This window comes from Bos javanicus, chromosome 10, assembly GCF_032452875.1.
Source record: "Bos javanicus breed banteng chromosome 10, ARS-OSU_banteng_1.0, whole genome shotgun sequence".
NCBI classification, from domain to species: domain Eukaryota; kingdom Metazoa; phylum Chordata; class Mammalia; order Artiodactyla; family Bovidae; genus Bos; species Bos javanicus.
In genome coordinates, this window is record NC_083877.1 from 86,162,089 (window position 1) to 86,186,625 (window position 24,537).

The window sequence follows — 24,537 nt, forward strand, 5'->3', positions numbered from 1 at the left end:
GGAGATGGAAGGAGCTAAAGCCCTCCAAGTTACTGCTTGGTGCCACCCCTGTAGTGTATTTTATTTGTGGACGAAGCAAAAGCCCAATTGGCCTGCCAGTGGCCCAGTCAACAGTGGAGAGGACTGCTCTAACTACACAAACTAATTATTAGTCCCACACATAGATCAGCATCATTGACTGAATGGACATGAGTTTGAGCAAACTCCGGGAGATAGGGAAGGACAGAGAAGCCTGGCATGCTACAGTCCATGGGGCTGCAGAGAGTCGGACACGACTGAGCGACTGAACAACCCATAGATCAGTTTGTTTTTCCAAAGTCTCAGATGAAGACGCATAGAGTAACATTCTCCCTGTTCAGTGTTTTCTTCCATATAACTGTCCAGACTTCAGTCTCGGGGAAACAACGTAAGCTGGTTTCACAGTACCCAGCTTTGATCTTTATGCTATAGAAAAGGTGTAGTCGACCTTTCTGTAGCTGAGAGTCATGTTCTTTCACAAGACTATCATATTACCACTCATTTTCCGTTGTATCTTCTTTCAGGGCCTTACTTTCTTTTTACTTGCTAACTTCAATGCTTTGAGGGAGAGAGTTGTCAGTGAAGGTGAAAATGGTCAGTGTCATGGGGATTTGCTCTGTCTTTCCTGCCATAACACCAGTCCTCTGATCCAGAAATACTTTCCTGCACTGGGGCCATAAGGAGAATAGGACCTCACTGTCCTCCTGTTGAAGAGACCTGCTCGCTGGGCTCTGCTCGCTTGCTCCCATCTGTCTCAAGGCTTGTTGTTTCTTTCGCTCTGAGCATCTGCACTCCAAGAAGGCATGAACTTTTTCTTTCACTTCCTTTCTTCTGCGGGTGATGATCTGACATCACCCTGAGAAAGAGGCTGAAGGTCGCCCAATATAAACACTGTCACTCCTCGCTGGCTGAGGCAGAAAGGCAGAGGGTTGAGTGAGCACCCAGGGGTCTGGAGGAAGGGGACAGAAACCACGATGCCAAGGGCTTGGGCGCCACATGTGTGCTTGAGGGCTCAGGGTCTCTGTGCCTTTATACACTGAAGGCACCGGAGAGGACACATTTCCTCTGGAGTCACCCTTAACCATCTGCCACTCTAGGAGGATGCAGGTAGGAGTCCAGTTGGCAATGGAAGTTGTCATGGGGAAGAAGGCCATTTGGGGTGGGCTGAGGGCTGGGCTGCTCACAGGAGTGTCCCTGGGCGGAAAAGACTAGGGGGCAAACTGTGTGAGCCACTGGGACAGGGAAAGGGGTTCAGGTTGCTGCCCAAGGAAGGCAGGTCTCTCGCACTGAACCTGGGGCTTAAGGACAGCTGAAGTGGCCAAGTGGGCTAGTGGGTCGGGGGGAGAAGCACCCAACAAACGCCTTGGTCCTCTGCCCATCCTTCTATAGAAAATGAAGCAGGCTTGCGAGATATTTCCTCACTCAGTGCTGAAGTGTCCAAGGATGAAAATGTGTTGAAATCTCTCTCTCTCTCTTTCTCTCTCTCTCGGTTTGGGAAAAAAAAAAGAGCTAAGGATTGAGGAAGATGGTTCAACACAGGCTACGTCTGCTCTCCAAGGGGCTCTGGACTTGTCCCGCCGCAGCCTCCTCGGCTCTCCCGGCCAGAGCTCGTGTCTCGCGGTGGAAGCCGGGCGGCGGTGCGCGGGGGATGCTCTTACATAATCGCCGGGCCGCGTCCTGCTTCCTCGCGCGCGCTCCTGCACCGCGCGGGCTTGGAGAGCCTGGGGGGAGGGGGGGGTGGACCGCGATGGAGCCGGGGCAGGCGCTGCGGGGCCGGGGCCGCCCCCGCAGGGGGAGATGAGCGTGAAGAGCTGCGGGAGGAGGGCGCGAGAGGCGGCGGGGGAGGTGAAGGTCAGTGGGTGTGAAGCGCCCGATGCACACCGCCCCCCCGCCCCCGGTCCTCCCCTGTCCCCTCCTTCCCTTCCTCTCCGTCCCCCTCTGACGTCTGGAGCTGGCAGCCCGGCCGGTTCCGCATTCCCGACCCCTCCCCGCCGCCCAGGGGCCGCTATATAGCCGGGGCTGATGCAACCTGTCCCGCCGCCCGCCACAGCCTGCGGGAGGGACGCTCGGCGGCCGCGACGGAGGGGGGGCGCTGCAGCGGCGGCGGCGGCGGCGGCTGGGCTGGCGCCGCGGCGGCTCCCGGGCCGGGACGGGCCTGGGCACCGGGCGGAGCTCGGCGGCCGGGAGGCAGAGGCGCTGAGCGGGCACGGCGCCTGCAGCAGGGCCCTGGCCCCGGGGGCGCCGCCTCCGCCCGCGGCTTCTGCACGGTGGGTGCGAGGGCGCGCGCGCGCCGGCGGGCGCCGGGCGGGAGGGCGGGGTGGGGCGCGCCGGGCGCGGGCACCTGGGACGGCCGCACACCCCACACCCCCAGTGCGGGCGGAGCGCGCCGGAGCCCCCGGAACCCGAGCCCCGCGGGGAGGCTCCTGCAGCCTTGGGAGCCCGCGCGGCCCCGGCGAGGGGGCGCTCTGCAGCCCGGACCCGCTCCCGCTAAGCGCCCGCGAGCGGGTGGCTTTCTCTTTGGTTCCCGCCCTGGGACGGGAGGCTCCGTCCGCTCCCGGGACGGCCGAGGCGCTCTCTCTGCCTCCCTCCCGCGCGCTCCTCCCCCGTCCGTTTTGCAGGGAGGTGCTCTCGCGCGGCGGGGAAGGCGGGTGAGTGGGGAGAAGACGGCCCTGGGGTGGAAATGGAGGGTTGAAGGCCTGGGAGGTGCAAGGGTGCCGGTGGTGGAGGGATGACAGGGACCTGCTGGCAAGCCGTGCCCGCCCCTCCCCTTCGCAGGGAGGAAGCGCGGCTCCCTGAGGACCTGGAAGAGGGCGCTGACAAGGGCTGGGCTCTCCATACAGTGAAGAGGGTTTCCCTCAGGGCCATTGCTCGGGGATTCCCCCTCTCGGAGGGGGGCGTGGGGGGGGTGTCTAGGGGCTGCTGGGTCCCCTTTGGGCTCCCCCAACTGCCAAGCTAGGTTACATAAGGAGTCAAGCCCGCTGCGCTAGGTAACCAGCCCCTCCTCTCCGGCCCAGCCCAGTTTAGACGGCTCTCTCTTGCCTCGCCCCTCAAAAGAGCCTGAAAGGTTAGGACTTAACACGGCCTGGACCCCTGATCCCGGGGTTGCACTCGCAAGTTTTGTCAGTGGTGGGGTCGGGGGTGGGACAGGGAGTTTGCAGACCCGTGTGTGTTCCCAGGTTTAAATCTCGGTGGACTGTCCTCAGGGTCTTGGTTTGGGGAACATGAGAGACTGGAGCTTGGAACTATGCTTGGGAGCCCGCTTATCCTTTAAGACCTTGCAGAAAACTGTGTTCACATGTCATCTGCCTTCCCCCAGGGTTTTTAAAAACACCTCCCATTGCTTTCATCTTCCCTGCCAATCTGGCTGCAGTTTGGATGAACGCCTTATCTTCCTTCACAGGTTTCTAGGGGAGAGTTTAGCCAGGTATCAGGTGTGAGCATGGCTCTGATTTTATATAAACCTGACGACCAGGGAAGAGAAGCATAATCTGTTCTCGTGCCTCGGGCTGGTTAAGATTTCTCCTTGTTTAAAACACGGAGAACTGATTTCTCAAAGACTCTTCTGTTCCCCTTCTACTCTGGCTTTGGTTCAGAGCTGTAGGTAGCCCCAGAATCTTCTTGAAGAGCTGGGTGCTGTGAGATTTGAAGGGCAGCTAGAAAGCATGGATTGGTTGAGATGGTAAAGAACCTGCCTGCAATGCAGGAGACCCAGGTTTGATCCCTGGGTTGGGAAGACCCCCTGGAGAAGGGAATGGCTACCCACTCCAGTATTCTTGCCTGGAGAACTCCATGGACAGAGGAGCCTGGCGGGTACAGTCCATGGGGTTGCAAAGAGTCGGACACGATGGAGCAACTAACACTTTCACTTTCACTCAGAAGGCATGGATGTAGAGGCTTCTGACTTTTCTCCTGGGTTGGTTGCAGCCACCTCCAAGGAGATATGTTGATAACTGGTGACAGTGTCCCCCAAGGAAGAACTTGGACAAGAATCTCTCCATTCACTTGCTGCCTAGCTTTTGCAGCCACCAACATCTGTCGTTGCCTCTCCCACCTGTTTGCAGGATGTGTAGGCATCTTTTCCAACCTGCCAGACCCTTGGCAGAACCCTGAGATGGGCTAGGCTCTCCAGGCCTTGTTTGTTGTGGGGTTGTTGGTGTTGCAATGGGGCTGTCTCTGACACAAGTGTCTCTGTTTCCAGTTCTGCTCTGGAAAGAAGGGGCCAGTGCAGACTCTAGGTTGGCCTGCTCTGTATTCATTCAGGCCCAGCTCAACTTCAGCAGTCAGAGCCAGGGCTGAGGGCAAGCTACATTCTTTTCTGCTTTTCTGCTGCAGGATGCAGTTTGCTTTTTTTCCATGTGAATGAATTATGTTGGAAACTGAAATAGGAAGAGAAAACTAGAGTGGTATGGGTATGTGTGTGTGCATACCTATATAGGCAGGGGGAAAGCGGGCACATTATTTTTCCATTTTCCTTTAATTAAGGCTCTGTGGAGGTGTGTTTGAAAACAGAGGGTCTCCTATGCCTTTGAGGAGGGTGAGAACACTGTTTTGGCTGCGTCCCGGGCCATATGCAGCGTATGGTGGCCAATGAAACTGGGCCTGGCTCGTTCTGTTGCTTGTCTTGGCAGTAGGTTCCGTGGCTTGTATTACCAGCTCTGGAACTTACAGGCTGCCAAGCTCTGTATGCCTGTGTGTGTGCGTGCACACATACGTGTGTGTGTGTGTATGTGCGCGCTCGCTCTTGTGCATGTGTGTGGTTTGGCCTCTCAAAACTCAGCAGAGACAAATGCCTTAGCAACCCAGGGTTGGAATTTTCGGCCTGTGTTTCTTTACACTCGTGGCTGGCTGTGGGAGGCCCGGCCAGAGCCCACCATTCTGGGTTTTTTTCCTCTCTTTTTTTTTAGTCTGTTTTCTTGCTCCTACCCATGGGATTCCATTTGTGGAGCTCAATTTCTAAAGCTTTAACTGGCCGATGGCATAATTTTTTAAAAAAGGGCCAAAGGATCGGTCACAGGCTGTGTGTGTGTCTGTGCTGTGCGTCAATATGAACTCCTGGCGCCAGGAACAGGACAGGGTGAGCAGGGAAGAGAGTCTAGGAGGCCCAGAGACAGTTCCTTCTCAGCTGCTTCTCACTGCTCAGAATAAGGATCCAGGCAGAAACGACTTACTGTGTATTTACTGAGCACCTACATTAGGCAGGAGAGAAAGCCCGTGCTTATAGGCAGGGCTTGTCTAAAGCATTTCCCTGGTCTCTGGGGAAGAACCTTTCTTGGGGAGACATTCTAGTTTCTTTCATGGCTGGGTTGGCTACGCAGGGCTCACACTATGTCAGGGGCTTCTTCTGACACCTACCACCCCTCATTTTTTTTTATAAAGATCTGAGGAGTGACCCCTTCTAAGCAATGCAGGGGTACAGTGAGTTGAAAGACACAGCCGATGCTGGCCCTCTTCTTCTGGAGGTGGGCATGGAAACCCAGCCATGGGAGCACCCTGTTGCCAGTGATCTATGTAGTTGTTGTCCTGGCTGGTGAGATGGAGAAGCACTTAGGAGAAACCGAGGCAAAGGGCAGGTGCTGGGTCTCATTCTCATTTCCACACTTTTGTACCCAGCCCCGATCTGCCACCTGTTGTTTCTCTTCTGCAGTAACTGCCTGGATGCAGGATGGTCCTGCCCTCTTGAGGTTTCGAGTTGGGAAGGAGAAGAGCAGAGAACCCTCTGGGCCGGGCTGGGGGTGATGGCGTGGATCCTCTTCTTGGCCGTAGGATAGGGAGATTGGTGTTCGATGGGAACTGGGAACAGAGCAGAAGGAGCCTCGAGGGCTCGCCCAGCACTAGTGTTGCTCCAGGAAGGAAGGCGCTCAGAGCCACACTGACGTCATGCTCACAGGTGCTGTTCCAGGTGCTTTCCAAGCATTAACTAATTAACTCTTCTTCTCAGCCTTACAGGGAAAGTAAGGTGACTAGTCCCACTGTGCAGCAGAGGAAAGGGAGGCACAGAGAGGTTAGGGAACTTGCCCAAGGTCACACAGCTAGTAGGAGCAGAGCTAGGGTTCATACTCAGATGATCTGGCTTTGGAGTTTCCACTTTTAACCTGCCTCACTCTCCTGCCTGCAGAGCTAAGCCAGCCGTCAGAGATGGTCTTCTGCTGCTTGCTCTTGTGCTCCATCTCGGAGCTTTCTCCACCTTTTCCTCCTTGCCTCCTGACTCTCCTTGTCTTTTGGAAGCTGATTGGCCTGCATCATTTCAGATTCCAGGAGAGAGGTCATCCCAGATAACTCCTTAGCTCCAGGGACAGATTTGGTGTTTGATTCTCCAAGATTCATGATTGTTAGTGCTGTGCTCTGTGATATCTGGCCTGGCAACTTTCTGGCCTCTCTGCCCTCTACTTGCTGCCATGGACTTCTGCCCTCCACAGCTTCTTCCTGGGAATCTTCTGAGGCTCCAGCTCCCAAGACTTCCAAGTCGCTCTTGTTGATTTCAATTACCAGCTGCTTGCTCTTAACTTCCAACCCCACTAGTGCTCCTGGGGTCTGACCCTATGAACTCCATTGCTCCTTGACCTGCTCTCACTCACCTCCACTTTCTGCACCAAGCCTTGGGCCAGTGGTACTCATTTGCACCCCTATTTCTGGCTCCCGATGCCTGCCCAGGCCAGCTATTTGCTTAGAAGGGAGCTAACCCCCAGGGATTTTAGAGCCGTCCTTAAACTTTTGTTTTTATGGGCAGAAAGTTCATGAGGCAGATCCTAACCTTTTCTTAACCTGTCTTTTTGGGGAAAAAAAAAATCTGTCTTTGCTATTTTAGATCGAGATGCCCATTATTGGGCACTTTCTAATAAGACTAGCCTTTCAGAAGTTGGGACTGTTGTTTATAGATACTCCCATTAAAAAAACATAATAATATCTTACAGGTTTACATACAGTAAACGAGGGAAGAAAATAAGAGGGAAAAACTTATCTCTACACTTCCTTCTTTTGTCTGGAATGACTCTTCATCTTAATGTCTCCCATTAGGGCCCATTTTTGGAACTTGACGTGTTTTGTGGTTTTTCTTCTACTTATATAAGGCAGTGCTCCCAGACCATGTGCCTACAAGTCCCTGAGGAAGTCAGGATAGAGACATATCAGATCTTTTCTTTAGGTTCTTTTCCCCTTGGATCTACCTGGTCCCTGTTTCTTTCAAGCTGGCTTTTAAGGAGCTGCATCAGACCATCCCAAATCTTAGGCTCAACAACAGCGTAGGATCCACTGTGACCTCCAGAATGTTTTCCCTCTCATTTATGCCTTGCTTGTCTGTCTCATCTTGGATCTACGCAGTACCCAGTTTTTCTCCATTGGCTAGTTTCCAGGTCGTTCCTGGTCAGTGTCCCAAATTGCCAAAGTCTTTTTGATTCTAGGCCTGTCTTTTGAGGCACAAGAGCTATTTGCCAATATGGGTCTTCTGCCAGCATATAGAGTTTGCTCTTTTTTTATGCAACCCAGTTACTAATGAGACATGGAGGATGTCCTCCATGTCATGGAAGGCATGGAGGATCTTTATGTTCCATATGGACCCCTGGGCCCAACGGGCAACACTCAGTTCTTCCCTTAAATCTTCTGCTGTTTAGTTCTCCTTTTCCCACTAAATTGTTTATGGAACAACCAGTCTGGGAGATGATTTCACCTCTTGTCATCTTCCGTCTGTCTTCCTTGAAGTGGGTCAATTCTTCCTGACTGTTGTGGGTTCCCTGCCACCCCTCTCCCCCTCCCACACACACCTTCTAGTCGATCCCTAAATCACTGCAAGTTTTCAAATCGCCCAAGTTGCCTTTCAGCCAGGGCTTGTCAGCTAGCTCTTTCCAGTTAATGGGGATCCAATTATGAGAGGCAGCTGCTCCAGCTCCTCCATCTCTGCGCTCCCCCCACCCCGCCCCTGGAGCCATGTAGGATGACTTCTTGCTGGTGGATGTCAGCTGTTGTGGTTGTCTTCTTGGAATGGCATGTGTTAAGGACTTTGTGGTTTGTATCTGAGCATTTAGGGGCGCCCTTGAGGGGAAGGGCAGGAGAGGGAGATTTTTTTTTTTCCACTTTTGCAAAGGAAAGCCTGGTGCCTAATCCCCCCAAGTGAGGCTTGTCCTTGGGGTGTGTTTACAGGGGAGCAGGAATGGGAAGAATTCATGGGGCTGCTGCTCCCAGGGGGTGCTCCCTCTGGCAAGGGTGGGGTTCTCACGGTAGCAGAGAATTCATTATACTTTGGGATTATTTGTTAGTTTCTCATTTATACCATCTGTATGAAAATAAACAGAAGCTGCAAGCTGAGCCTATCGTTCCCGGAACACAGAGGCGTCTGGCTTCCATCTCCTGAGATGGCTTAGGCGAGGAAACATCCAGAAGCCTCTGGCGGATTTTTCTTGGGGGCTACTGTGGGAGCGCATGGTCTGGAGGTGGATGACAAGCGTCTAAACCTCCAGAGACAGATCCTCACCTGACTCACTGAATTTGGCTCCCCCATGAACGTATCCCTCGTTCATTCGTTCAGTCAAGTTTTTGTGGATTATCCTTTCTGTGCCATAAATGATGCAGGCATGGGGTCCCATGGGGCAACAACAGGCATGCCTGTGGCTCACCTTCCACTGGCTAAGTGGCCACATGGCACATTTTGCCATGTTCATGGGTCCTTACGCTCCAGGGAGGTTCTGGGGCTTTGGGCCACGGAGAGGACCTTGCACTCTATTTTGCTTTGCTCCACACCTGAGGCGTGGTGCCTCCCTCCCCTGTTAGGGGTTGGTGTTCAGCTGAAGCACCAGGTGTAGAACATTGTCAGGTTTCCCAGCTCCTGTCCATTGTGACCTGCTCAGGTAAACATCCTTCCTGGGATTGCTGACTCTCTATAGCATCAGTTCAGGTCTAGAAGGGGTGCTGGGGGTGGGGGTGGGCCGTTGTAGGGTTTTTTTTTCTTTTCTGAGAAGAAGATATGAGTTTCCTTTGTCACTTTGGCTCAGGTAGCCTGAAATTGGGCTTTCCAGGCGTTGCTAGTGATAAAGAATCGGCCTGCCAGTGCAGGAGACGTCAGAGCCGTGGGTTCAATCCCTGGGTCGGGAAGATCCTAGGTATGGTTTACCCAGACAGGAGTGAGTCCTTATACTGGCCCTTTCTTATTCCCTGCAGGAGTCCCCAGAAGACATGTGACTCACCCACTGTGCCCTGGAGCAGCCTCTGGCCTGGCAGCCTGTTGCCCCCTCTGCACTGCAGGCCTGGCTCCAGAGGGTGGAAAGTGAAAGTGTTAGTTGCTCAGTCATGTCTGACTCTTTGTGACCCTATGGACTGTAGCTTGCCAGGGTCCTCTGTCCACGGGGTTCTCCAGACAAGATTTCTGAAGTGGGCTGCCATTCCCTTCTCCAGGGGATCTTCCTGACCCAGGGATGGAACCTGGGTCTCGCACATTGCAGCTAGATTCTTTATCATCTGAGCCACCAGGGAAGCCCCAGTGGGTGGAGGAAGTGACTTTATCACCAAACCTGGATTCCAGTCCAGCTCAGGCCTAGGGAGGGTCATAGCACATTGACCAACCACATATAAGAGGTCCCAGGGACTGTTTCTTCTATGTCTGGACTTCTGCCTAGCCTGTCATGTAGTTCTTCAGGGAACTTCTTGAACCTGGATCTCCATGGAAAGCAGAGTAGAGGGTCCTCTATGCAAGAGAATGATCCTCCACTGTGGACTGATGTCTGAAAATCCACCATTAGAAGGTCATTCCTTCTGCACTAACATTTCTTGGACCACCGGAGGGGAAATAAAAAGTGTGGGGTGAAAAAGCTTTGGTTCTAAAACCCAGGGCCCAGGAGTCCAGCTCTGTCCCTCTATAGCCGTGTGACGGTGGGCAAGTCATTGAACCTCTGAGCTTGTTTTCTCCTGTACAAAATGAGGATGTGGTTTAGATGAGCACAGGGCCTCCTCCAGCTCTAAGACTATAACTTGATGTGAATGAGCCTGAGATCCTTTTCTGAGAATGGCCCAGGGGACACTGGGTGCTGAGGAAGGGGAGAAAGGATGTGGGGTGGGGAACAGGGGCTGCTGAGAGGCCAAGTGTGGGAGGCAGAGCAGGTAGAGCACAGAGGAAAGAGCCTGGGGCCCGAGTGTAAACTGGGGTGCGAGGTGGGGCGCTGTGTGCAGAAGGCTTCATGGCAGATGCGGCTGGTGCTGAGGATGAAATGGCAGGTCCACTGTCTGCTCACAAGTGCCTTTCTTTCAAGAAAGTTGATGTCCAGAGGAAGTGTTGGTGGTCTCAGGGTGCAAATCACCAACATGTTTTTCCCCCCAAAGCACAGAACCAATTGAGAAAGAAACACAGGGTTAGATTAGGGAACCAAATTTCACCTTTAGAAGTGAAATGGAAATGGAGAAGGTGACTTAGGCTCATGACCCAAATGGCCTCGCTAATATGCTGCTCTCCTTGAAATCTAGACATGAGAGCCTGAGACCCAGACAGCGTGGCCACAGGAGTAACTGCCCAGCAGAGGCGTGAGGTCTGATGGACATCCCGTCTTCCCTGTCTCGCTAAATACACCCCTCTCCGTGGTAGAGAGATGGGCCAGTTTCTCCCCCAGGATTTCCAAGACAGATGAAGTGTTGATTTGATAGCCTTGTGCAGAGATGCATGAAGAGGTGGGGGGGGTGGGGCGCAGAGAAATGATTTTCTTTATAGGACTAGAATCCAGAAGCATTTTTGTACTAAAATACCACTTATCAGGCTGCCTAGAAGCCAGGAATGTGTACAACTGATCTCCATACTATTCTCAGTGCCTCTCAGCTCATAGTAGGTAGTTGACAATTGGATGGATGGGTGGTTGAATGGATGGATAGGAGCCCCGTAAGTGACCGAAAAGTCTGGCGTTACTGGCAGACAAGGTTTCTTCGCTGCCATCTGTGCAGCGAAGTGATCGTTTCTTATCCATGAGCTTCCCCCAGTGAAAGGAAGGAAGAAATAAGAATTCCCTGGGTGCTGACCTGTCTAATTTATGTCTTTCTTTCATGCCTGAATCTGTCTTCCTTTGCACACCTTCTGAGTCTGGAGGAGCTAGAATATGTGCTTGCTTTGAGAGTGAAGAGCCCGTGGAGGACTTTTCTTGTCCTGGGCTCCACGGGGAAAGCGCATGCTAATTAATTCCATCTCCTTTGCCTCAGTCGCTTCCTCATAGATGCCAGGTGCAAGAACTCACACACACACACACTGTTAACTTCAATTTGCTTCATCTTGTATTCAGAGTGTCTTAACAAGTAGGCAGAATGGGATGTGTGATTGGAGGGGAGGCACCATGCCAGCCTCAAAATAGCTCCCTCTTAAACATGTGCAAAGGTGCTCGATGTGCCTCCATTCTGATCCATTCCCTTTGGAGGCAGCGAGCTGCAGTCTAAATCCAGCTCTACCAGTTTTAAAGTGTTCAGTCTGGAGTGAGTTCTCTTTCTAAGCTTTCCTTCTTCCTCCATGTCCTGGGCTCTGATCTAGTCTTTTGGGGCTGGTGGAAGGATGACCGCAGTGCTTAGCTCAGAGCAAATACTGAATCCACGTGGCCTGTGATTGGGTTAAGCATTGCCTAGGTGCCAGTGATAACCTTGGTGTGAATTGACTGATCAAGTTTCTCTCGATAACAGAATGGATGTAAGGGCAGGAAGAGCAACTTGGGGTGGAGAAGGGGTGTAGGGGGATACTGATGAAAGAAAGGGTGGGGTCCCAGCAAGACTTGGGACTTAAGCCCTCCATGGAAGCTCTCACCCGGCTGACCGTGCCTGTCCTGCTCTTCTGTCCACTCCAGGCTGGACTGCCACTCCTCCTGCTATGATGCCTGGGCAGATCCCAGACCCTTCCATGACTGCGGGCTCTCTGCCAGGGCTTGGCCCCCTGACCGGACTCCCCAGCTCGGCTCTGACTGCAGAGGAGCTGAAATACGCCGACATCCGCAACATCGGGGCCATGATCGCCCCTTTGCACTTCCTGGAGGTGAAACTGGGCAAGAGGCCCCAGCCTGTTAAGAGTGAGGTGAGTGAGCCTTGTTCCCCCAGGCAGGATCTTGGGGAGGGTAAGATGCCTGGGTTAGCATCCCAAAGTGAAAGTGAAATTTGCTCAGTTATGTCTGACTCTTTGTGATCCCCATGGACCACAGTTCATGGAATTCTCCAAGCCAGGATACTGGAGTGGGTAGCCTTTCCCTTCTCCAGGGGATCTTCCCAACTCAAGAACTGAACCTGGGTCTCCTGCATTGCAGGTGGACTCTTTACCAACTGAACTAGCATCCCAGGTCTACTCTAAACTTGCCAGGTGACCTAAGCTTTGCTGTTTAATGTGGGGTCTGAGGACCAGTAGCATCCGTGTCACCCTGGGGTTGTTAGAAATGCAGAATCTCAGGCCCTACCCCAGATCTTCTGAATCAGGACCTGTATTTTTAACAAACTGCCCCCCAGCCCCCCAACACACACCAGGATATTCACGGCCACATTAACGTTTTAGAAGCACTGGGCTAGATCAGGATGCTAAACCTGTCTCTGGTTCTTCAAGGGACACAGGAAGAGTGATTAATCATGAAAGTATTGAATAATAACATCTGACCATCACTCCGGAGTGTTGAGGGGGGCGGTGGTCAGCGGAGGCAATGGAAATGTACACATGCTTTGAAAAGTATATAAGGCAAAGCCAATATTGGGTTAGTTTAAAAAAATTGTTATCATTGGTCACATCATTGTCTTTATTGCTCTTGGCTCCAGGTTGGAGCTGAAAGCAGGAACTTGGAGGAGGGTGTGGGCTCCCTTCCCAAAGCACTGCCAGAGCCGGGCCTGGCCTCAGTTGCCCAGCGTCGCCCGCTTTAGCTGGTATTTGCAGAGGACCCACCGTGCAGCCTGCCTTCCTCAGGTCCCTTGCAGCTGCAGCGCTCATGAGCCTTCCTTGTGGAACAGCAGCATTTCCCTGGGGACTAGTGAGAAGCAGAAGTCCCCCAGGGTGGGTGATCATCAATGCTGGGCACGCCCTGGGTCACTGCCCCAGGGCTGGCAATTTGTCCAAAGGCCTGCCCTTGTGAGGTCCCCGTCAGGGCCATGTTTTCAGAGGCCAGACTGAGTAGCTGCCCACCTGGAAGGGAGAAGGAGCTGGTGCTGGGAGCCATGCTAAACATGCTTAAGTCACTTCTGTCGTGTCCAACTCTTTGGTGATGCCGTGGACTGTAGCCCACCAGGCTCCTCTGTCCATGGGACTCTCCAGGCAAGAATATTGGAGTGGGTTGCCATTTCCTTCTCCAGGAGATCTTCCTGACCCAGGGATCGAATCTACGAATCTACATCTCTTGTGTCTCCTGCGTTGATAGGTGGGTTCTTTACCACTAATGCCACCTGGGAAGCTGGAGAGGTGTCAGACAGCAGGGTCGGGTGGGGGAGCTGAGTCTCAGATGCTGGGCCACTCTCGGGGAGGGAGCATTCAGAAACGTGCTCCGGGATGGGGGCTCATCCTGTAGGATGGAGCTCACAGGGCTGGACCTCCCAGAGAGGGGGACTCTAGGTGGAGAAAGGTGTCCAGGTACTGGCAGGGGTTGGGAGGGGGCAGTTGGGTATTTCATGGTGCTTCTGCTGTGCCCTCTGCCCTTTGTCTCCCCCAAAAGCACCATAAAACTGCACAGAAGATCTGCTGGGAGCTCAGCTGGCAGGGGTGGCATGCTGGCCATTGGCGGGGCTGGCCATGGCTCTCAGGTGTGTTTGGTTTGGCCTGCACCATGTTTTAAAAGAAGCTGGAGCCAACCTTTCACTTGAAAACTTGGATTTTAACCTTTGATTACAAAATGGGGCGATCTGGCCACAGCCGGCCCTGTGCTGGCGTGGCCATAGCTCCCTGAAGGGACCCTCGTCACTTTCCTCTCTCTCGTCTCCCATGGGCCCCTGAGCCTCCCTGTTAACTCTCGATGATTTCGCTTCCCCTTGTTGGCTTGACTTTCACTGCTGCCTGCAGCTCTCATCTACCCTGGGCTACGTGGCCCCTGCTGTAGACTTTTGTACTGGAGACACCTGGGTTAGGTGCCCTGTAGTGGCTCCCTAGAGACTGTTGATGACAAGATAAGAGTGGATGGTAATGATATTCTTCTAAATTGACTTTGTCCGTGTGCTGTGGAATACACTTCCCAGCTTACTCAGTGCTCTCTGCATTCTTCGTGCAAAGACTTGTCTTGGGTTTTTTTTTTGCTATTTCACTTCCCCAGGCCCAGAACTTGAAAGTATCCATTTCTGGGTCATTCCACAGTATTTAAAACCATTTAAAACCAGTAGCTGAGCAGAGGGCACTGAGGCTGTTGGGGTTGATGAAGAGCCTGGTGCCTTGGTCTCTGGGATCTGCCCTGGGGAAGCGGGGCAGGGGCTGAGTTACCACCTCTTCCCTCCACAAAAGGCGCCAGAGGAGCTTTCTTTTTTGGAAAATGCCTTTATTTGGATTGCATATTTTTACATTTCACAGCCTCCCCCAATTGGTGGCATATGCCCTGTACCTGGCGGTGACGTGCTGTCCTCACAGGCACCCACAATGCGCACCATCCAGGCTGTGAAAATAACAAGCCTTTTTTTAGGGTGTATTTGCATGTCCTCTCCCCCGCTGTCAGACTGCAGTGTTGCGGGGGCGATGAGGCCAGATGGAGGAGCACAGAGGCGCTGGTGTGGAATAAGGTCAGCCCTGCACTGGGAGCCGACCTGCAATGCGCTAAGTCAGACCCAAGGTGGGTGGGGGGTGCCTTCTGAGAGCAACTGAAAAATAAAGGGGGTTGAGAGAGAACCTTGCCACTGGGAACCTTACATCCTGAAGAGTTATTTGCATATGGCACACTGCCTTTGGGGAATTTTCACAGTAGCACCTTGGACTTGTAAAAGTTTCTTGAATAACCGTAAGATACGAATTTACATCTATGGAGTGTTTAATACGTAGCAGGCCTTTTGCTAAGGGCTTAACACGTATGATCTCTTTTGTTCCTTACCTGGTCCTGGTGATCCAATTCTCCTCCAGTTTAAAGAAGAAGAATATGGGACTTCCCTGGCAGTCCAGTGGTTAGGACTCCATGCTTCTGCTGCAGAGGGCCAGGGTTCAATCCCTAGTCGGGGAACTAAGATCCCTCAGCCCAAGAGGTGTGGACAAAAGAAATTTTTTTTTTTAATTTAAAAATAAAAAAATAAAAGAAGAGGTAGTTGAGATCCAGGGAGGAGGAAGTCAAGTCACGCAGGGTTGCACAGCTGGAGGATGGCAGAACTGGGAGCTGCATGGGGAAGATACTGCTGCTGTAACTTGTGGGGTGCATCTGGCACAATGCTGGGCATGCTCCGCAAAGTGTCTCACCGAACCCTCTTGAGAACCCTCTAAGTCATTATTATTACTGTTGTTATTGTTATGCCCACAGTATGGATGCCATCAACAAGTCTTGGGGACATCCAAGGTCACACAGCTGGGAAACAGGCCTAAGCAGTCTGGCTTTTCAGCCAAAGCTTTAACCTCATGCTCTGCTGCCCTTTGTGCTCACTGCCTGCCTTCCAGGATTCTATTCAGTGCTCTAGCAGGCTGGGGAGGCAGATGAACCTGGTCCCAGAATGTTCCATTATTTTGATGACGTGGCCCGATTAGCGCTGAGCCCGGCAGTTCTGCAGCCGTCTCATCTCTCAGGCCCCCATAGAGTGGACAGGCCAAGCCGCTGTGCAGGCAGCTCCATCCCAGCCGGCTCTTGGGCTGTCCGCCTTGTGGGGGCCAACAGCCTCTTGGGCCATGTCCAAATACACAAAGCAGTTGCGTAAGAGAAAATCGGAGGAATTAAGTTAAAGGACAGGTTTTGTAATGATAAAGTGCTTCGTGCTGATGTTGTTATTATTATATGGTTGACACATCATGTGAAACTATTTTCATGCCAGCTGCTTTCCTGCAGTCCGTTTGTCTAGCAGATACTTGCTAAGCACCCAATGTGTGCCAACCACTGGGCCAGACACTGGATACTGAACCGTAAGCCAAGTAGACAAAACCCACCTTCTCTTGGACTATGTATTTGGAGTGGGGACATCTGAGAATAAGCAAATTCACGTACAATATAAAAGGCCAGGTAGTGGTCAGTGTCATGAAGACAAATTCAGTAGACCAAGTGGATGGCCAGTGGCCAGATTACGTGTTGGCTAGGGCATGTGGGCATGTTATATTGTGACTTATGGCATTTTTAGAGCTGATGCTTCTGTCTTGCCTCTTTGTTCTTCTTTCCTTTCCAATACTCCTTTTCAAGGCAGCTTTGCTCCCTGGCTTTCTCCAGAGCTTTCCTTCCTTTGTCCATTTTTTTGTTCTGTAGCCTCTTAAAGCTGGACTCCTCCACCAAGCACTCTGTACTGTCCTGGAGGTCTTGGCCTTTCCCAGCTGGGTCATCTCTGACTGGGCTACTCTGATTGTGGTGGCCACACCCTGCCTCTGGGCCTGGAATGCATTTCCAGTAGTGGGGGAGGGAGACTAGAAGCCCTGTCCTTGCAACCGCCCCCCACCCCAACCCCCGCCAAGCACTGCTCTAACAGCCTGCTGGATAGAACCCCTCACCCTCTGTGCCACTCTGGGGTGCTCTAGTAGGGACTCAAGTTCGTGGGAGGTTAGCCTGGATGACCTTTTAAGAAAGAGATTGCAAACTGTCATTCCATGGGCAGGAGTCAGCCTACAGATGAATCTTGTTTGGCCTTCACAGTGTGGGTTTTTTCTTCCTTTCTTTTTTTTTTTAATTGAAAGAGTTGCTATATTTAAAAGCCAGGAAATGTGGACTTTTTGGCTTCTTTAAAAAACCCAGAATATGTGGCCCCTCTAGGCCCACAGCCTTATATGCACCGGGAAGCTGGAACTGAGTAGCAGACACTCGCTGTGTTGGCATGTGGGCCTCAGTTCTCTGCAGTCCCCACTGCCCCCTATTGCCTTCTACCCAGCCCATTTCACACCCTGTCACCAGCCTGCTTTTGAGCCTGTGTCCTGTGTTTAGGTTCCAAGGACGGGGACTACATCTTTCATTCCTTCCTTTTTATGTCCACCAGACGGTGGACAGTGCTTGGCCTATGAAAGTGTTAGTCGCTCAGTCCTGTCCAACTAGTTGTGACCCCATGGACTATAGCCTGCCAGGCTCCTCTGTCCATGGAATTCTCCAGGCAAGAATGCTGGAGTGGGTAGCATTCCCTTCTCCAGGGGATCTTCCCAACCTAGGGATTGAACTTGGGTCTCCTGCGTCACTGTAGGCAGATTCTTTACCGTCTGAGCCACAAGGGAAGCCCGTCTGGTCTATAGATTGTATGTTAAGATATGCTTGGTGGTTTGAACATTAATTAGCTGTATCGACTCGGCAAGTCACTTAAACTTTCCATCCCTTAGTTTCTATATCTCCCAGTTCTCATCTCCAGGCATTTGTCCATTTTTTTTTTTTTTTTTCTGTTTGTGAGCATAAGGGACTTCAGGCTACAGGCAAGAGGACACAATGAAAATCAAACCAGCCATTCCCAAACTTGGTTGATCATCAAAACCACTTGGAAACCTTCTTATGAATCCAGATTCCCAGACACAACCTTAGGCCCAGGTACTCAGAATCTCTGAGGGTCCAGGGAATCTGTGTATTTAGAGGGCCCAGGGAGTACTTGGCTACATTTGGGAACCTGACTTTCTGTTTGTACTTCTTCTACTCTTCTGATTCCCTAGGAATCAATGTCTTCATTCCATCATGGTTTGCCTTTCCAGCAAAATCCATGTGGTAACTAGATCCTTATCCTCACCATCCTGAAAGCAGGAGAGGAGACTTACCTGTTTGTGGATTTCACATTGGTCACTTCCCAACTTCTCTAGGGGACCCTCAAGAACATTTAGAAGGTTTTCCCCTTTGGAAGAAGTGGGACTTTGAATCAATGAACTATCGTGTGATCTTGGAAGGTGTGCTCACTCTTAAGAGTTTGCTCACCAAAAAGACCAAAATGTTCATCCATGTTTAGCCTGAGCAAAAAATTGCCCCAAACCAGCTGATGTGCTGGGTAAATGTTGGCCTAAGCATGCATGTGTTTTTAGTGATTTAAAACATAAAGGCAGCCCACTGACATTTTTTCGCAAGCCTTGCATAATTGGTTTTTAATTTGTGGCTCTTTGGAATAGCGTTGGCCTTATTCCCTCTGACTCAGATGCTTTTTCTGTCTCGTACTTGCTTGGCAGAGAGATCCAATCTGTCCCTTCTTGGAATAGAATCTCTCAACTCATCTTTGAAATCCTAAGTTTCCACTTTAGTTCCGTCACTCTTTGTTAGCACATTTTCCAAAGCTGTTAGCTTCCCCCACCCCACTTTAATCATTGAATTTGAGGGCGAATGAGTGATAGCTAAAGATAGCCGTGCATGTGTTTAACTTTGGCCCCTGTGGTATTTACTCTTATTTCATACCATAACCTGAGCATTCACAAGGTTCCAAACTTTTTTTTTCAAACTTTAAACTTTTAATTTACTATTGGGGTATAGCCAATTAATAATGTGGTAGTTTCAGGTGAGCGGTGAAGGGACTCAGCCATATATACATATATCTATATATCCATTCTCCTGCGGATCCCCTTCCCCTCCAGCCTGGCACATAACTTTGAGCAGAGTTCCCTGTGCTTGTTGGTTATCCATTTTGAATATAGTTTCCCAAACTCCCTAACTGTCCCTTTCCCCCAGCAACCATAAGGTCATTTTCTAAGTCTCTGAGTCTCTCTCTGTTTTGTACGTACATTTGTATCATTTCTTTTTAGATTCCGTATGCAAGGGATGTCATATGCTGCTTCTCCTCTGTCTGACTCACTTCTCTCAGTATGACTCTAAAAGTCCATCCCCGTTGCTGCAGATGGTGTTATTTCATTCTTTTCGATGGCTGGATAGTATTCCATTGTATATATGTACCACATCTTGATTCATTCATCTGTCGATGGACATTTAGGTTGCTTCCCTATCTTGGCTATTGTGAACAGTGCTGCAGTGAACATTGGGGTGCATGTATCCTTTCGGATCGTGTTTTTCTCTGAATATATGCCGGGAGTGGGATTGCAGGGTCATGTGGTAGCTCTACTTTTAGTTTTTTTAGGCACCTCCATACTGTTCTCCATAGTGAAAGTGAAAGTCACTCAGTTGTGTCCGACTCTTTGCGACCCCATGGACTATATATACAGTTTATGGAATTCTCCAGGCCAGAATACTGAAGTGGGTAGCCTTTCCCTTCTCCAGAGCTTCTTCCCAACCCAGGGATCAAACCCAGGTCTCTTGCATTGCAGGCAGATTCTTCACCAGCTGAACCACAAAACAAACTCAAATGGCTTACAGACAAATATATGTATGTGAAAATCTCTTAGTCGCATCTGACTCTTAGTGACCCCATGGACTGTAGCCTCCCAGGCTCCTCCGTTCATGGGATTTTCCAGGCAAAAATACTGGAGTGGGTTGCCATTTCCTTCTCCAGCTCTCCATAGTGGCTGTACCAATTTCATTCTGACTAGCAGTGTTGTAGTGTTCCCTTCTCTTCATACCCTTTCCAGCATTTGTGGTTTGTGCATTTTTTGATGATAGCCATTCTGATTGGTGTGAGGTGATATCTCATTGCAGTTTTGATTCCTAACTTCTTTTTTAACGTCAAAAGAATGTTATCATAGCACCAGGCCCCTTGGAGAGGTGGTGGTGGGGACATGGCTGGATCTGTATGTTCTTAGCAGAAATCAGACACTTCTGAAAAGTTCAAGGAGTCCCATGCTGCCTTCTTAGATCTCTGCCTTGAGATGGGGATAATAATAGCTCCTACCTTCTAGTGTTGCTGTATAATTAAGTGAACTAATGCAGGTAAAGAAGGGCTTCACATAATGCCTGGCACTTAAGAAGATACACAACAAATGTAAGACATGACTGCAATGACTTTTCAAATGAGTCAATCAGATGGTTTTATCATTGATTCAAAAATTGATTCTTGGGCTTTTATTTGCTTGTGGTATTTTACCCTTGGAGGTGGTGAGTGGCCTGAGTGAGTGGAGGTGTCCAGGTGTCAGGGGAGTGGGGCAGCAACCTGGCTGCCTAAGCAAACAGGCTGCTTCTTGGGCCTAGAAAGAGCTTTGGGCTTGGGTTCAAGCTTCTGGCTTCAGAATTGGCTCCATTGCCTACTCCCTGGACAACTTTGGACAAGTCAGCTGATCTTTTTGAGTGTAGTTTCCTTGTCTGCAAAAGGAGGAAACTAAAACTCTTGAAATTTCGTGGTGAACTTAAAGTGAGGTACTGTGTGTAAAGATAGCCTGACTATAGTCATCACACCCTTACATCACCTTTACTAGGGACTGAGTCCACTTGCAGTGAATCACGCTAGAGTTTCTGACAGCAGGGGTCTTTCCAATGTGTTGTATCTATGACCACGGTTTCAGAGAGGCAAGCTGACCTTCCTGTTTCTGGTTGTTTATGTTTAAACGCAGCCAGAGTTTTAGTTACCATCACAAACTGTGAATGAAAAGGCCCTTCAACCCTCAGGTTTCCACTAAGTTGCCCTGAGTGACCTCTTATCTCATTTCCTGTGGTGTTAAGGGCATTGCTGGTTTCCCAAGAATCCTCAGTATTTTTAGCAGCTCTGTCAATGCTGGTCATCTTACATTGGTGTCCCCAGACCCGCTGGCAATATTGACTCAGAGTTGGGAAACTGAGTCCCCTCACGGGTCCTCCTCTGGCTGAACAATTCTGCAAGTGTATAAGTGAAAGTGTTAGTTGCTCAGTCGTTTCTGACTCTTTGTGACCCCCTGGACTGTAGCCAGCCAGGCTCCTCTGTCCATGGAATTCTCCAGACAAGATTTCTGAAGTGGGCTGCCATTCCCTTCTCCAGGGGATCTTCCTGACCCAGGGATGGAATCTGGTTCTCCTGCATTGTGGGCAGATTCTTTACCACCTGAGCTGCCAGGGAAGCCAACTCTGAAGCCAGCCAGATCTCTTTCCCCTCTGCTGCTGCTGCTAAGTCGCTTCAGTCGTGTCCGACTCTGTGTGATCCCATACACGGCAGCCCACCAGGCTCCCCTGTCCCTGGGATTCTCCAGGCAAGAACACTGGAGTGGGTTGCCATTTCCTTCTCCAATGCATGAAAGTGAAAAGTGAAAGTGAAGTCGCTCAGTTGTGTCCGACTGTTAGCGACCCCATGGACTGCAGCCCACCAGGCTCCTCCATCCATGGGATTTTCCAGGCAAGAGTACTGGAGTGGGGTGCCATTGCCTTCTCCAGTCTACTGTGCCCCAAAGATACAAGACAACTTCAGGAGAGCTTGAGCTCAGAGACCTAGAAGGACATTGGAGCAGATTTGGGCTGGCTGCAGAGATACTTGGAATGAGGTTGGTGGGCTAGAACCTGTGTACATGCTGGCCTCTGTGGGGCTCACTGGCTGTGCTCTGCTGTTTGACTGCAGTGTCCTCCTTTACTAAGTACTGTGCACGTGCATGTCCTGGGTGACAACTTCTTCTGTGGCTTGCCTCCATGCCGCTGCTCCCTGTCTCTCCCCCGAACCAACCCCAATACAGAACCTTGGCTCTTTGGAAGCCATGTAACCAAACAGGACAGTTGATTGGAACAGTCTGGCTCTAGAGAGGTTACTAGACATTTGAGCTTCAGCTTCCTCCCTGTCTCACAACAGATACAAAAATTAACTCAAATTGGATCAAAGACCTATTGTAAGAGCTAAAACCACAAAACTCTTGGAAGAAAAAGCCACAAATCTATGTGACCTTGGATTAGATATGACACCAAAAGCACAAGCAATGAAAAATAACTTGGACATCATCAAAATTAAAAACTGCCGTGCTTCAGAGGACAAAAAGTGAAAAGACAGTCCACAGAATGAGAACTTTTGCGAATTGTAGACCTGATAAAGGATTTGTATCCAGAATATATAAAGAATGATTAAAATTCTTATTAAAAGACACATCATATCATATCATATCATATCAGTTGCTCAGTCGTGTCCGACTCTTTGCGACCCCATGAATCGCAGCACGCCAGGCCTCCCTGTCCATCACCAACTCCCAGAGTTCACTCAGACTCATGTCCATCGAGTCAGTGATGCCATCCAGCCATCTCATCCTCTGTCGTCCCCTTATCCTCCTGCCCCAATCCCTCCCAGCATCAGAGTCTTTTCCAGTGAGTCAACTCTTCGCATGAGGTGGCCAAAGTACTGGAGTTTCAGCTTTAGCATCATTCCTTCCAAAGAAATCCCAGGGGTGATCTCCTTCAGAATGGACTGGTTGGATCTCCTTGCAGTCCAAGGGACTCTCAAGAGTCTTCTCCAACACCACAGTTCAAAAGCATCAATTCTTCGGCACTCAGCCTTCTTCACAGTCCAACTCTCACATCCATACATGACCACAGGAAAAACCATAGCCTTGACTAGACGGACCTTTGTTGGCAAAGTAATGTCTCTGCTTTTGAATATGCTATCTAGGTTGGTCATAACTTTCCTTCCAAGGAGTAAGCGTCTTTTAATTTCATGGCTGCAGTTACCATCTGCAGTGATTTTGGAGCCCAGAAAAATAAAGTCTGACACTGTTTCCACTGTTTCCCCATCTATTTCCCATGAAGTGATGGGACCGGATGCCATGATCTTCGTTTTCTGAATGTTGAGCTTTAAGCCAACTTTTTCACTCTCCACTTTCACTTTCATTAAGAGGCTTTTTAGTTCCTCTTCACTTTCTGCCATAAGGGTGGTGTCATCTGCATATCTGAGGTTATTGATATTTCTCCCAGCAATCTTGATTCCAGCTTGTGTTTCTTCCAGCCCAGTGTTTCTCATGATGTAGTCTGCATATAAGTTAAATAAGCAGGGTGACAATATACAGCGTTGACGTACTCCTTTTCCTATTTGGAACCAGTCTGTTGTTCCACGTCCAGTTCTAACTGTTGCTTCCTGACCTGCGTACAGATTTCTCAAGAGGCAGGTCAGGTGGTCTGGTATTCCCATCTCCTTCAGAATTTTCCACAGTTTATTGTGATCCACACAGTCAAAGGCTTTGGCACAGTCAATAAAGCAGACATAGATGTTTTTCTGGAACTCTCTTGCTTTTTCCATGATCCAGCGAATGTTGGCAATTTGATCTCTGGTTCCTCTGCCTTTTCTAAAACCAGCTTGAACATCTGGAAGTTCACGGTTCACATATTGCTGAAGCCTGGCTTGGAGAATTTTGAGCATTACTTTACTAGTGGGTGAGATGAGTGCAATTGTGTGGTAGTTTGAGCATTCTTTGGCATTGCCTTTCTTTGGGATTGGAATGAAAAGTGACCTTTTCCAGTCCTGTGGCCACTGCTGAGTTTTCCAAATTTGCTGGCATATTGAGTGCAGCACTTTCACAGCATCATCTTTCAGGATTTGGAATAGCTCAACTGGAATTCCATCACCTCCACTAGCTTTGTTCATAGTGATGTTTTCTAAGGCCCACTTGGCTTCACATTCCAGGATGTCTGGCTCTAGGTCAGTGATCACACCATCATGGTTATCTGGGTCGTGAAGATCTTTTTTGTACAGTTCTTCTGTGTATTCTTGCCATGTCTTCTTAAAAGACACATAGCCTAATTTAAAAAATGGACAAAGTATCTCAATACACATTTCTCCAAAGAAGATATATGAATAGTTAATAAGCACATGGAAAGATGCTCAACATCATTAGCCATCACAGAAATGCAAATCAAAACCACAATGAGATACCACTTCACACCCACTAGGATAACTGTAATAAAAAGGACAGATAATGACAAGTATTAGTAAGGGTGTGGAGAAGTTGTAATCCTCATCCACTGCTGTTGGGAATGTAAAATGGTGCAGATGCTTTGGAAAACAATCTGGCATAGTGTTACCATGAAATGAAAGTGTGTTAGTCGCTCAGTCGTGTCCGACCTTTTCAACCCAATGGTCTGTAGCCACTCTCCTCTGTCCATGGGATTCTCCAGGCTAGAATACTGGAGTGGGTTGCCATTTTCTTCTCTCTATGACCCAGCAATCCCACTTCTAGGTATATGTGATCAAGAGAAATTAAAACAGAAACTTATACAGGAGTGTTCACAATATCTCAAAAGTGTAAACAGCCCAAATGTCCATTAGCTGATGAATGGATAAAACGTGCCATATCCATATCATGGAATATTATTTGGCCATAAAAAGGGATAAAGTACGTACCACAACGTGGATGGACCTTGCAAACCTTACATGAAAGAAGCCTGTCACAAAAGACCACATGTTGTGTGAGTCCATTGTTATGAGATGTCCAGAAGAGGCAAATCTGTAGAGACAAGGAGGAGAACTGGTTCCCTGGTGCCTAAGGTCGGGGGAGATGGGCGAAGTTGGAGTGATGGCTCAAAGGTATGGAGTTTCTTTTGGGGGTGATGAGAATGCTGTAAAGTTAATTGTGATGGCTGCACAAGTTTGTGAATCTACTCAAAGCAATTGAACTGTGCACTTTAAGTGGGCTGAACTGTGTGGTATGTGTGAATTTTATCTCAAAGCTATTGTAATACAGGCAAGAGT

At 50.0% G+C, this 24,537-nt stretch overlaps 1 protein-coding gene across 3 annotated transcripts in view; it reads left to right on the plus strand.

Moving 5' to 3' along the window:
- Nucleotides 1-928: 928 nt before the first annotated feature.
- Nucleotides 929-24,537, plus strand: part of JDP2 (Jun dimerization protein 2) — a 45,408-nt gene continuing 21,799 nt past the window's right edge. Inside the window, exons 1-2 of one of the 3 annotated variants that reach the window (XM_061429495.1) lie at nt 929-1,125; nt 11,811-12,034. In XM_061429495.1, the coding sequence (XP_061285479.1) occupies nt 11,834-12,034 (201 nt within the window). In that variant the 5' untranslated portion in view covers nt 929-1,125; nt 11,811-11,833. Of the gene's footprint in view, nt 1,126-2,197; nt 2,286-2,547; nt 2,667-11,810; nt 12,035-24,537 lie in introns of those variants that run through there. The other 2 variants (XM_061429494.1, XM_061429496.1) reach the window with 2 other exon arrangements.